Here is a 15,176-nt window from a genome sequence, read left to right on the forward strand (position 1 = left end):
TGGTCAGTCAATTCTAACGTTTTTCCAAGTGGTTTCCCCTTTCCCTACCTTCCGTATTAGATGAAACCAACATGTAGCTCCGAGACAGTGGATGTATCTACATCTATTACACTATGCAAATATTCAAAAAGCTCACGCCATGTTGATCACTGTGAAAGCCTCAAATCATACATATGGATATATGTTATATGAGTAATTACTGGGAGAAGAACAGAATGTATTTTGAAAAGAAAGATTCTGTGTTGATGCAGGGCCGTCCACAGGGGGAATGGAGACACCTGAGATGGGGGGCCGGGCGGCAGAGGGGCCCAGTCCAATTCTTAGATTTTTTTTAAGGAGGCGTATACATAAAATATTTGCAAAACACGAAAGAAGAATTTGTTAAATCACATATAATTGAAATAGTGATTACATTTTCAACAAGTTTAAGATGTAGACTAATATTGAAGGGTTATTTCCTTCTTTGAGGGAACATTATAATAACATTTCCTTAGCTGTTGTCTTACTAATGTGTTTAAATTACAGAATTTCAACATTCATTAAAACATTGACAGGGGATGAGCCCGACAAATGTGTGTATGGTGGTTTGACAAATGTTTGTGTGTGGGGGGGGGAGGGCACAATTCCTATGGATGACCTTCAATGATGGAAATTTCACATTGACACTTTGAAGGAAAGTACTACAGAAAGTGGTTAATTCATAAATTCATTTGGCATCTATTGACAATAAAAACATTTTCGACATGGTCAATGAAAATAAATTTATATAAACTTTAATATATTACATGCATACAATTAAGGTTGCGCAATTACATGTAAAATACGTACAAAACATAAAATAATTAAAAACTACAAAAAGAATATATACCAAAGAAACAGGAGAAGGATGAGGAATTACACATAATATGTACGTCTTATTATAAGACAGAAAGATAGAAAATATAAATTTTCAAAATAGTGGTTCAGTTTGATCTGCAATGTCTTAGCAATTACATTCTTGGTTATAAATACAAAATAATATATAGCTCTGCTATATTTCACATTGTAAATGTAATTGAGAATTTCAGTGTTCAAATTCAATAAACATGAAAATGAAGTAAGTACACATCCGAATTCACATTTAAATACTATTAAACGGTTTATAATAGGCTACCTATATTCAGTAATAACCCTGAAATGTGAATCCAAACAAAACAGTTATAAATTTATTTATTATAACAACAAATAATACTCCAAAGAAAGAAATCGTCTCACAGATCCGTCTTAGAATATTGCTTCATTCCATTGCACTTAATTAGTGTATAAATGACCATTTTTGTCACTCTAAGAAGTAGATGAATCACAGTGTCTATCTTCGGCGCTTACTCGTAACCAGCATTTCAACTTCTTCTACTGTATCTGGTAATTGTTGTCCCAGTGTCTCAGGAAGAGCAAGAACTAATAATCCTGCCGACATCCCCAGAACACCCATGATCACAAGGGGCACAGCTGGCAGAGTATATTCACCCTGAGGAAAGAATTATATTAGTTGTATTAGAATTATGGAAATACAAACTTTAAAAATTAATCTTTACTACTTGAGCATTTTTTAAAGTACCTATGGTGAAAATGTTACCCTAAATATATGCATACTCACATTAGTCCTTCAAATATAAAATGAGAATAATGTATTATAAATAACAGAAAACTACATAAAAGCTATTTTATGAAAAATTCCGTGTAGTACATTTAATAGAAAATGTCACCTGATAATTTTTCTAAGATAAATTGACCAGAGTTCCATTTTTGGTGGGCCATTATTGGTTTTATTACATTTGTCCTGTCCTGTTGTCCTGCCAAAAGGCTCGAGATTGGTAAATGAATCCATATGCTGCTATAGTGCACATCTGCATTTTTTTTAAACATTTTTTGAAGTTAGTAACTGTCATTTAATTGCAATGTACAAAGCGAGTCAAACCTAAGTTGCTGGCATTCTTACTGAGTTACAAGGTTGCATTTTTATGGGCAAAATATTGGATTTTCCTGGTTAGGTTTTTCCTCTAAGCTTATTATTCTTAGGAAAATATTTGGGGCTAAGAGGGATGAAGTTACAGGAGAATGGAGAAAGTTACACAATAATAATAATAATAATAATAATAATAATAATAATAATAATAATAATAATAATAATAATAATAATAACGGTGAAAGAGACAGAACAGATGTAAATGTTAATGAAAGGAACAATAATTTTCCCATTCTATGTATTATTAATTTTTAAAACGAATTACTGGTATTGAAAATATGGGATGCAATGAAATTGTTTCGTGTTTATGATATAAAAGTAACAAAGTGAAATACCATATACTATGCCAAATAGTTGCTTCCTATAGAATGCACTTTCTTTCGGTACCTTTTCAAAATTGTCGGTATAGATGCAAATTCAAACGATAAATAGCACTGATAGTATTGTTATTGTTGGTTAATTTGAAACGCCTGATTTTAGAATCTTTATGTGGTAAACGTGTGAATTCGAAATGAGACATTAGAGCAAGAGGACAGCTTTAAATACTTGGGGTGTACTATATGTATTAACATGAGCTGCTGCCAGGAGGTCGAAAGGTGGATTACAATGGCAAAGGAAGCTTTTAATAGAAAAAGGAGCATCCTCTGCGGATCTCTGGAAAAATAACTAAAGAAGAGACCAGTGAAGTGCTTTGTGTGGAGTGTGGCATTATATGGAGGCAGAAACACGGATATTACTACAAGTGAACTGAAACAATTGGAAGTATTTCAAATATGAATAGTATGGAAAAGGCTAGAGCATGTGAAATGGACATACAAAATAATAAATTAAGCTGTGCTAGAAAGAGTGGCTGATGAAAGAATAATGCAGAAATTGATGAGGAGAAATAAAAGAAAATGTCTGTGTCACTGCCTACCGGTACTGAAGGAAGCACTGAAAGGAATGGTGAACGGAAAAAAAGTTTGGAGCAGAAGAAGATATCAGATGATAGACAACATTAAGAAGTATGGATCATAAGCGGAGACTAAGAGAATGACGGAAAATAGGGAAGGTTGGAGAATTACGGGTTTGCAGTGAAGGACCTGCCCTTGGGCAGAACACTATGAATGAGTGAATGAATGAATGTCGTCTTGACTAAAAGCATTTTGAATAATCATAGTAATATTTTACCTTGTATGGGCCATACCACTGAATTCAAAATATGAACGATTCATACTGAAGACAAATAAGAAAACCAGATTTCGAACATAAATATTTTCAATGCTGTTGGCAATACTCTGTTATGTGAGTTTCCGTGTTTGGCCAAACATTTTCAATAAGATGTGCTGAATGGGAGGTTGCATTATCGTATGGAGCTATCAGCCACTACTCTATTTTAGTTTCAGTCTCTTGCAATAAACAAGCATCTCATAAAGACAGAAAACTTTCTAGAAGTACTATTTGTTGATTGTTTCACCATCAGAAACGTACTCGTCATGAACTAAACCCTGATGGCCAGAAAACACTGTCAACATGACATTCATCTTTCTCCAAGCAGCCATGCTTTCTTTGGTCTTGGAAACTCAGGTACCTTCCAATTCTCTATCATTGGGTCTTTTTTTCCCCAGAGTCGTAAGCATATCCAAATGAATCATCTCTATAAGTTACTTTTTCACAAAATTTGATCGTGGTAGAGACTTCCATCATGTCTCTGGCGATGTGAAAATGGTTTTCCCGCTCACGTGCCAAGAGTTTCAGGATGAAATTTGCCATGACGTGCCATATGTCCAGATTGTTAGTCAAAATCGTCTGTACAAAACTAAACGAAATTCCCACTTCGTTTTCAATCCCTCTGCTCGTAATTCGCAATGTTCTGTCAGTAAATAGAGTATTTTCTCGATAATTTATAGTTATACATTATACCAGACTCACCAGAAAAAGTAACTGCGGTGCAATTAGACTTCCCACTCTTCCCCAGAATCCGCAGTGACCCATTGCTGCAGCCCTCAGAATAGTTGGGAACAGTTCTGACGCATATAGAAACATAGTGCAGAATCCGCTTACTACAGCAGCTTTACCCAGCAGAGCCAAAGCTGTTTGTGCTTTACCTGTCAAGAGGAAAATCAAAATATGTTATTCCTATTGTAACTTGCGACGAATATTATTCTGAGTGGTGGTAATATTCATCAAAACAAGAAAAAAGTCTAATAAACATGGGTCATAAAATTAATGGCAACTTCCGAGATATGAGTAGGCCTCTTATTCATCATCATCATCATCATCATCATCATCATCATCATCATCATCATCATCATCATCATCATCATCAGAGATGCTCAATGTGATTTCATTTAAAAAAATCAATTTTCTGAGAGATGGTGATATTAATCAAAACAAGAAAAAAGTCTAATAAACATGAGTCATAAAATTAATATCATCCATGATATGAGTTACTTGTTCATCATCGTAGGAGATGTTCAATGTGATTTTCATTAAAAATCAATATTTTGAGAGGTGGTAGTATTAATCAAAACAAGAAAAGAAGTCTAATAAACATGGATACAGTAATAAAATTAATATCATTCATGATATGAGTTACTTGTTCATCATCGTAGGAGATGCTCAATGTGATTTTCATTAAAAATCAATATTCTGAGAGGTGGTAGTATTAATCAAAACAAGAAAAAAAAGTCTAATAAACAGGGATCATAAAATTAATACCGGTATCATCCGAGATATGAATACTAGATCATGAACACCATAGGAGATGCTCAGTGTGATTTCCAATTTTAAAAATCGATATTCTGAGAGGTAGTGGTATTCACCAAAACAAGAAAAAAAAGTCTTATAAACATGGGTCTTAAAATTTAATTTTGTATGAAACAAATTTATATTGTAAGAACAGCATATCTTCTAACGTGAGCTCTTTGCTTTTTTCTTATTAGGTACACAGTAAACAAAAGGGTAGCAAGATGTGATTCTTTAAGATGCAGGACAGAAGAATGCATTACAATGAATGAAAATCACATTGAGCACTTTCTAAGATGTTGACGAACAAGCAGTGTTCTAGTTCTATGATCAGAATTCGTCACTGCAAACATCTTATAATCTTTATCGAGGGATCAAGCAGTCAGTATTTGTCGTAATATTTCTTTTTATAATACCTTAAAGTCTAAGAGCATTTTATTGGATATATTGGAAGAAATGGCTCTATTATGTAATAAAATACTTTCTCACCAATCCAGTAGGCATCTTCTTCAGGCACTACACTAACAGCTCCAACTATAACACAGATCAAACCGCTTATGAGTAGGTAACTGGCCATAGGGATTCTTCGCCCAAATCTTGACAATATAACATATGCCAGGACGTAAGAGATGACTTCCAGGATGGCACCAAGCAAGAAATTTAAGTGTCGCTCTCCACTTAGATCAGGAAGTTGAAACATAATACCGTAGTATGTTAGTGATACACTGAACCTGCAACAAATTAAAATTTCAGGCCAGGTGTCACCGAAAGCTTGCATTCCTTTCTCTGTAACACATCGTTACAGATTTTCCTGTAAGATCCTTGATGAATATATTAATTCTATTGAAGGGAGGCGAAAATAAAGACGTTATAAAGTTCTTTTAAAATAATCGAGAAAAAAATAATTTTCCTCTCTAAACAGTACTGTATACAGTATATCAAATTTCAATTACAAAATGTTAGATTCTAAAAGACTGAAGTAAGGTGTAAAAAATATTGTGGCAGTGACGTGAGATTCGAACTCACGACCAGCGTCCCGCAAGAGAGCAGGTCGCGCGTGAGTCGACACGGGCTCCACGGTGCACTGGGGGGGCGGCGCGCGGCATGGAGAGGAGAAACGGCGGCATTCTGGGCCGCGAGAGAGGGGAAGTAGCAGCTGGTGACTGAGAGGAGAAATCCAGTGAAGTCTGGGCGTCTGTCGATTGTTCGCGAGATCGCGAACTCTCTAGAAACTATGGTTTGGGTTATAAAAGAAGAGACGCAAGTGAAAGTCAGTCATTCAGTCAGTCAGTCAGAGAGTAAGTCAGTGGACAGCAAGCCAGTCTTGTGTAGCAGTGAAGCCAGCTTCGAGACCAGAGCGCGACTTGAGTTGTGTCCGTAACTGTGGAGCCTGAAGCCCGGAGTTCGAGTGCAGTGGACCGCAGATGGGGGACCTGAGTTCGAAGTTCAGCGGATCGTCTCTGAAGGTCTGGGGTTCGAGATTCTGTGAACGCGAGTGACTGAGCTAGAAGAACTAGCCAAGACAAACGAGCTGTGAACTGAGAACTGACAGTTCTGTGTTGTAAATAGTGCTTTGTGAATATTAGTTAAGATTAACAGTTCATTGTTGTTCGTAATAGTCCAAGTAAATTGTCATTGTCGTCTGTGGAGTGCACTAACGAATACTGTGTTACTGTGTGGAGAGCAAATCCTATTGTTGAGATAATAAAATTACATTGTTGTTCAGTATAAAATTTACAATATCATACTGCATTATGCTATATTTCTGAAAATATATTGTACAGAGTGAGTCAGCCAGGGCTAGACCAGCATCAACGGAAAGTCGTATGCATAGTAACTGTTGCCCCATCGCAGTGATCAGACCTCTTGCTTGCGTACGTTTCGTGTTTAGTCACGTAAACACGTTCACAGAGTGAGGGTGCAGCTGTAGGCATTTAGAGTGCAGTACAAGTAGTGTGTCCATTACAACAACGAGTGTTTATTTATGACACCTTTGTGGAATACGAATCTTGAAGAACAGTTGCAACAAACTTCCGTCAGTCATTCCCTGATTCGCCAGAACCTTCTGAAGCAATGATTTACAATTTAGTGAAGAAATTTCGTACAACTGGATCAGTATTGGATAAGAAACGAACATGTCTGAAGCGTTTATTCACTGAGGAGATGTTACGTGAAATTGGCCACTACTAGAGAGAAGTCCTACGACATCATCCCACCATATAGCTCAGTAGGTAGAGGTGTCACAGTTTTCAGTGATAAGAAGTACGAAACAATTGAAATTAAAACCTTACAAAATTCGTGTAGTTCAAAGGTTAATGGAATCTGATTATCAGAGCAGACCTAGGTTTTGTATGTGGTTCTAACAGTCAGTGTATAATGGACTACTTGACTCCACCTTAATTTTTTTGTAATGACGAAATACGGTTCCACCTCAGTGGTTACGTGAGCACTCAAAACAATCGTTACTGGGACAGTGACAATCCACACTGTTTTCACAAACAACCACTACATGAAATAAATTTGAACCATTTTGGAGAACGAGCTGCAGCAAGTTGCTGGACATGTCTTCAGGAGATGTGCAGCCTGTCAGATATCACAAGGACGTCATTTCCAACATGAATTTGAATTCGGTAAGTACAGCATTACGCAATACTAACAGCAAGGGTGTGGAACGAATCCTCTGCATATGGTAGTGTCATTACAATGCAGTCAGGAGTCTAGTCCTGGCTGGTTCACACTGTATTATAATGTCACTCTTATCCAAAGCAAATACCCAAAGTATCTTTACATTATCCATTTTGAATCTTGCGTACACTACTTTTAACACTTGAATATAATTAATTGATTAGCTAGCGGACTTACTCGTGTTAATTATGTAAGCTGAGGATGGTGTGTGAAGCACTGAAACAGCTGTAAGCTGCACAAATCTTACATAATTAACACGAGTAAGTCCGCTAGCTAATCAATTAATTATCTTTACATTATTTATATAATGATAGAACTAGCTTATCTTGTCTTACAATTTTTAAGAATATTACCGGTACCTAAGAAATTGTCATATATCAAGCTTAAACTTAAGTAAAACAGATCTAAGATTGAAATTCAAGTCATTTATCCCAATATAAATAGAGTGACAGCAGTGGTGCAGGAGTAGCTTTGGTACCAGGGGCAGCAGTGATGGTGGTATTAGTGACATTAACAGTGACAGTGGCAATGATAGTGATAATGGTAGTAATGACAGCAGCAGTGATTATAACAATGTTAGTGACGGTGGTGGTGGCGGCAGTGTCAATGTTTGTGATGGTAGCAGAGTTTGTTATTTTTTTCTTAGAGATATATAATAGGAACATGAGCTACTGCCAGGAAGTCAAAAGGCAATGGCAAAAGAAGCTTTTAACAGACAAAGGAGCAGCTTCTGCGGATCTCTGTAAAAAGAACTGAGGAAGAGACAAGTGAAGTGCTTTGTGTGGAGTGTGAAATTGTATAGGGCAGAAACACGGACATTACGACGAAGATTACTGAAACGACTAGAAGCATTTGAAATGTGGCTATGGAGAAGAATGGAGCATGTGAAATGGATAGACAGAATAACAAATGCAGGTAAGCTAGAAATAGTGGGCGAAGAAAAATAATGCTGAAACTGATTAGAAAGCGAAAGAAATTGGCTGAGTCAATGGCTGAGAAGAAACAGCCTATTGAAGGATGCACTGGAAGGAATGGTGAACGGAAGAAAAGTTTGGGGCAGAAGAGAATATCAGATGATAGACAACATTAAGATATATGGATTTTATGCTGAGCCTAAGAGGAAGGCGGAAGATTGTAGAATGCTGGGTTTGCAGCAAAAGACCTGCCCTTGGACAGGGAAAAAACTATGAATTAATAAATGAGTACTTAAAATTATAAATCATAAATAAAACGTAATTCTTCAAATACAGGATGTAAGATTATGAGATAAAAAAATTATGTTCCTGCAAATTTGTTAACATTAGCTATTTCTGAATGCATAGAAGAGAAAGAATAATTCAATTATATATTATATTTACACTGAATTTTCATTGTAAATTGCATAATATTAACACGGTAATCAATCTTTTTAAGTTGTCATGAGTCTTATCAGCAATGACATACAGATCTACTAAAGCAAAGGAAAATTATGCTAAAATAAAGCTGAAAACGCTACTTACCACACATATATCATGATTAGGTTGTATTTGCGCAGTATTCTATTGCTGAACAGCTCAAGGAAACCACTTCTTTTTCTTTTCAGTCCAATGTCTGGTGCCTTCATACTATCTCTCAACTCTTTCTTCTTTAAAATAGTACATTTATTTCCTGTGTTTTTATAAATCACTGCAACTTCATGGTCCACAGCTGGCTCATTAAAGTCATCCAAGCAAGCAGTTTTTTCAACAATTTTACCGAAGCCTTGTACAGTGCTACTTCTCCTCTCTATTATTTCATTTTCACTATGTGTCCTAGCTTCATCACACGAAGAACATTTTCCACTTGAGTTTTTCACTGTAGCAGTATACATTTCATTGCACTGTGCACCATCTTCTTTAGTTACAAACATACGACAATCACATTCATTTTGAATCTTTGTCTTGACAGTTGAGGATGGAATATTTTCATCATCATCTGGGTCATGTGTATTTTCTGTCCACTTGTAATTTATTCCATCACTTTCACTGCCGGATCTAGAAATTTCACCTATCGAATAGATTTCATATTTGTTTACCTGTGGTTGGTTCAATTCCTTCACAACCATCTGTGAACTAGTGCCACTATCCGTCATATCAATGTTAGCTTTATTTGCATCTGCAAAATCCTTCTTTGAAGGGTTGTTCTCTTCTTGTGATTTCATGCAACTAAGTGTTACATCGCCCATTATACTATCGTTACTAGTTTCATTATTCTCCTGTGCACGAACATTTTCTTTAATATCAATTGTTTTAACATGATTTGACGAAGAGCTTCCTTCTGTAATGCCACTATCAGAACCTACAGAACAAGAATTGTTTGGCAATATATCAGTGTCATTCTCATCCTGCTTACTCGGACCACTAGAATTTGTACTAACAAAATCTGTGTCAGATGGTTCTTTAGGACAATCCGTAAGTAATTCTTCCACACCATCTTTCTTATTGGAAACTCCATCCAGCTCATTATTTTCCATAAGCTTTCTAATAACAACTGCCTTTCCATTACTACTGAAATCATTGATTTCTATTTGAACCTTATCTTGACTGTTAGTAATTTGTTGACTATTTGTGACTCCATTACGACGTAAAGAATTCTCACAATTTCTAGTACATTTCGCTTCATCAGATATCCCATTGCTTTTTATAGAATTTATATTATTTTGAATATCGTTTTTACAAAGTTTCTTCAATACTTTCTGTGCTTCTTCTATTTTTCCATTCGTTGATAACCATCGAGCAGATTCAGGTACAATACTAGTAACAGAAAGAAGAAAAGAAACTAATATAATTAAACTTACGGTACTGTACCTATGTAATTTCATTCGTCAAAATTTTCAATTGCAAGAGATGGATTATCCATAAAAAATAGTAATGTTTCAATTAAAGATATGTGTGTAGAAACAGTCTATCCCTCAAAATGGAAAATTTCCGGATAAGTGCTGCTAATTCTTGGCTGCAAAGGATACTAATTATTTATGAGTGGTCTAACAACAGAAAATATCGTCCTGTGATTATTGCTATTCTCTTGTAACATTTTAAAACTCATTTTTTCTACTTTAAAAAAATTAGGGTTAGACAGTTTTTACTCATAATATGTCTTCAATTAAGAAAATTAATAAAAATGCCACATACAATTAATAATAACAAGCCTACTACCACTAATACTATTACTATTACTACTACTATTGTCGCACCATCGGATCTGTGCCCCCGTAAGATATGCGAACTGAACCTTAATTCCTTCTCAGCCTCGGTAATTCATTTCCCTCCCTGCATTCCTATCTCTCTCTTTTCTATCTCTCTCTCCCTTTCTCTCTCCCACTACTCACAATTTTGAGCCTTCTTGTGGGACAATTTATTTGCACTTGCAGTCCAGTGTTGTCAACTCAACATGAATACTGTAGCACGGAGTGGCGAAAGAAATATTATTAAGCAAGTATGTAATAGCATTTTGCTATGAAGAGAAACAAACAGGTCAATATCTGTTTCCTATAAATGAGGCAACGATAAGAGCTGCTGCGATCACAGGTGGGGCTTATTTTATTTCAATTGATTACGTATTAACATTACTTACTTAACTAATACTAATAATACAACATTTTATGTAACTTACATAGGCGGGTCAGAGTGCCTAACAAAGAAAATCAGGAGAGAGGGAGTCTGTGCAGGAGATGAAACGCTAGAATCACCAGGGAAGAACAGACCAAGGGAAGCTTTAATTCTTGTAGATGATGTGAACCGATGTATTTTAAGAAGAAAGATACAAGAATTTTATACCGTGCAGAATGAAGTTCCGACATTGAAGAAATTACTGAAGGTTTCGAGAGACAATATTTTCTAAGCTTGGAGAGAAACGCTGCGGAAAGTGATTCGAGACATGGGATTTAGGTTTAAAAAATGTAGAAATACAAGCTGTATTTTGATTGAAAGAAATGATATTGTAGCATGGAGGACCAGTTATTTATGATACCATTTGACGGAAGTTTGGCAACACCCCTATTCGGCAAGGTTCGTGGGTTGCTGTTTAACGTAGTGGGAGGAAAGCGGGTGGAATGGAGTGAGTACAGGCATTAACTTTTTCAAGAACGACGACAGCGCTGAAGGGGCACAGATCCGATGGTCCGACAATATTACTGTTAACATATTGATTATTGTTACTATTACACTACTTCTGCTACTTTTTATTTTAGTTGGTTATTTTATCAGCTTTATCAACTGTTATGGTTATCTAATATCTGAGTGAGATGAAGGTGATAATGCTAGCGAGATGAGTCCAGGGTCCAACGTCGAAAGTTACCCAGCATTTTCTCTTAATTGTCTGAGGGAAAACCTCGGAAAACCCTCAACCAGATAACTTGTCCCAACTAGGATTTGAACCTGGGCCCACACTAGTTTCATGGTCAGACATGCTAACCGTTACTCCATAGTGGTGGACACTACTACTACTACTACTACTGCTACTACTACTACTACTACTACTACTACTACTACTACTACTAATAATAATAATAATAATAATAATAATAATAATAATAATAATAATAATAATAATAATAGCATTTCTAATACACCATTCTGAACGAAACAAAGAAGTATTAAGTATAAATTCATATTTTCTTACCAAACATACAACAAAGTTGCTGCTGTGGGTATAGACAATACCAGCTGCAATGAGCGCCAATTAGGTATGTAATATGATGCTCCAGCTAAGTAGACAAGTCCCAGTGCCCAGTACAGCTCAAGTACAACACCAACTGCTGTACGAAATCTCAGAGGAAATAATTCCACAAGTAAAGCAAATGTTGTGCCTTGCAAACCCTGATTGAGAAAACAAAAGATTAATTTCTTTCATATATGGTATTATATATATGAAGGGATGAGAATGATATAATCCTGGGCCACAAAGACAAAATTTCACAGGAGAGCATATTAAAAGCTTAGAGTCCAATGCAATTAGGTGCGGTGTGATAATTTCTTCAGTGTATACAGTGCTTCTGCTATTTGTTAAGTACGGTAAATTTTAAAATATTTTACTAATAGCTTCCCCATATGTGTAAGAAATGAATGTGTAGGCCTAAAAAAAAACTTATTTTGTTAAAAGTGCGGCTTTGGACTATTTCATTCTCACCCCTTCATATATATCTTTTTCTTTGATATAAACTATCCATTATTCTATCTTCATTAATATTATGGTACCATATAATTGCAGTTAATATCGGTAACAGATTAGATACAACAAATTACTTACTTTCTATTTATTCTTTGCCATAAGATTTTTCATAGAATTTTAATATTGAAATTCAATAATTGCTCAATGAATTAAAGAGTTTTCTTCTTATGAAAAAATCATGTGAAACTAACATATACACTAACTGGTACTTTAATTAAGGAACACTGTCACTCTGTTCTCATTATTGTTAAAAATACTGAAAAATTAGCCAACGAATGGATTCCTGAAAATGAAAACGAATACTTATACTCATTCCAATTCATTGTGTTCTAATAAATTGAGGGAAAGTTTACTTTGTGAATTGATAGATCTGTATATATATACAGAGTGGATGGTAACCTCTGGACCAAAATGAAATGAAACTGGTAATAGGTCATGAGGTAAAAAGGTAAAGGTATCCCCGTAACATGCCATGAAGGCACTTGGGGGGCATGGAGGTAGAGCCCCATGCTTTCCATGACCTCGGCACTAGAATGAGGTGGTATGGTCGGCACCACGCTCTGACCGCCTTTTACCCCCGAGAAAGGCCCGGTACTCAATTTTATAGGAGGCTGAGTGAACCTCGGGGCTGTTGTGAAAGTTTGGCAACGAGAAAAAATCCTGTCACCACTGGGATCGAACCCCGGACCTTCCAGTCCTTAGCCAGCTGCTCTACCAACTGAGCTACATAGATGAATGTTAGAGAAAAAACTTACCTAGATTTTTCTCTAACATTCACCATCTTAGAGGAAATCGTTAGGTTTCTATGAAGTATCAGCAACATCACGGCTACTGCAATAACTCTAGCAAGCATAGCCTGTAATCCTTACCTTTCCTACTCCTCTACTGTACTCAGTCGGTGATATGTGACAGAGTGCTGTGTTGCGAGGTTTATTTTGACGATCTTCGCAATTATTCAATTTAAATTCGTGGCTAAACGGTTTAATTTGCAAACAAAAAAAGGGTTCAAGACACTAGCTGTTCAGATTATTTTTTCCTATCTGGTTGTATAGCAATCAGCCATTTCTCTCTGGCCTTTACAGCAATGGAGAGCTGCAAGCATTGGGCAAAAACTTTTATTTTCCTGCTTAATAATGCTTCATTAAATGAAAAGTGTAATGAAAGTTTTATTATATTTAACATGTAGAATCACCTCTTAAATTTTGGTGCATCGGTCCCCTTCCACTCTATGTGTATGTAGTATTGTATATGTATATAATTATTACTAATCGGAAATATTTCTAATGCATATACGGCTTTAAATAGCTGAAAACCACTCCACTGTTCCAAATATTAAGGTAGATGATCCTACACATTTTCCGTAACCATACCAGTCTCCCTAGTAGTCTGCTGCATTCCTTCGTTCCATAATCATCGTTGCTTAACTCTTCTAGATCATCCCAGTAGGCCTACTATCTCCACATCTACTGTTCTCACATTCTCGTTTCAGATTCTATCAATCTGGAAGCCTCTGCCCGGAGTTGTTCTCTATTCCTTTCCACAAACACCCAAACCTTATACCCATAACAGAGGACAGGTTCCACAAGGAAAAGTTTTAATCATCGATATCTAGATCTGAGAGACATTCATAAATTAAGTGCATAGCAGAGAGAATTCATTTCACATTATCTGATTCCTTGCCTGTACAAAAAATCCTTGACTGAAGCGAAGAATCATGAATGTCGCTAGAGTTTTTGTGAAGTACAAACTAGCTCCCAGAAGTCCCTGAGCATAGAGACAAATGAGTACTACTGGACGTCTACCATAACGATCAGCCAGGAGACCACATATTACTGCACCCAAAGTAACTCCACAGAAGTATAAAGTTGCCAGCAATGGACGCAGAAAACGGCGCTCACAAATCAATTGCCACTGAAACAGAAAATATTTATAAATTTACATAAATGCAATAAAATTAAAATTCCGAACTGCTGCTAAACTATTCTGTGCTTTTACAGATCATGAGAAACAGACACAAAGCAGGGTTTAAGTTTTCTAATATCGTGAAAATTACATGGATACCAAGGCAATTTCTTCATTGTATTTTTAAAATGTACTTCAATAACAGCAGAAATTCAGAGCTTTATTATTTGTAGATATTGCACCTCAAAATTATATTTCACATCAAAATAATGCATACTGGTATTCTATGAATAAAGATAAGTACCTAGTTTTCGCAATCAACAGATTCGCAAAGTACGGTTTTTCAGCTAATGAAAGAAAATATTTTATGTTTCAAGCCTTTCTGAGTCAAAATATCGTAAGTTTAAACTCACAAAATAACGTTAACTTTCGTATATAAATATTTGTTTGTAGTACGATTTTATTCGTAATTAGTGTTTTTCAAAATAAATTTTGTTTTCCTTCGCGAAATTTCAATGTAAAGGGCTCAAAGAATGATAGAGTAATTGTTATACAAAATTTTGAATTTAATATTTAAATCTTATTTCAATACAAAATTTTTATTTCGAGTAACTATTTGGGAGACTTACACATGTAGGCAAAGTGTTGATAGAAAATTGTAAGTATTGTT

General features: G+C 35.7%; 1 protein-coding gene across 5 annotated transcripts in view; it reads right to left on the reverse strand.

Annotated features, from left to right (window-relative positions):
• Positions 1 to 744: 744 nt before the first annotated feature.
• LOC138701085 (uncharacterized) overlaps positions 745 to 15,176 on the reverse strand; it is a 52,913-nt gene continuing 38,481 nt past the window's right edge. For all 5 annotated transcript variants that reach the window (XM_069827651.1, XM_069827655.1, XM_069827652.1 and 2 more), the window contains 6 exons: positions 14,285 to 14,515; positions 12,056 to 12,252; positions 8,917 to 10,188; positions 5,222 to 5,463; positions 3,917 to 4,092; positions 745 to 1,507 (listed from right to left, as the gene is read on the reverse strand). In XM_069827651.1, the coding sequence (XP_069683752.1) occupies positions 1,349 to 1,507; positions 3,917 to 4,092; positions 5,222 to 5,463; positions 8,917 to 10,188; positions 12,056 to 12,252; positions 14,285 to 14,515 (2,277 nt within the window). In that variant the 3' untranslated portion in view covers positions 745 to 1,348. The remainder of the gene's footprint in view (positions 1,508 to 3,916; positions 4,093 to 5,221; positions 5,464 to 8,916; positions 10,189 to 12,055; positions 12,253 to 14,284; positions 14,516 to 15,176) is intronic.

The sequence above is a fragment of the Periplaneta americana genome, chromosome 6 (assembly GCF_040183065.1).
Source record: "Periplaneta americana isolate PAMFEO1 chromosome 6, P.americana_PAMFEO1_priV1, whole genome shotgun sequence".
In the NCBI taxonomy this organism is placed as follows: domain Eukaryota; kingdom Metazoa; phylum Arthropoda; class Insecta; order Blattodea; family Blattidae; genus Periplaneta; species Periplaneta americana.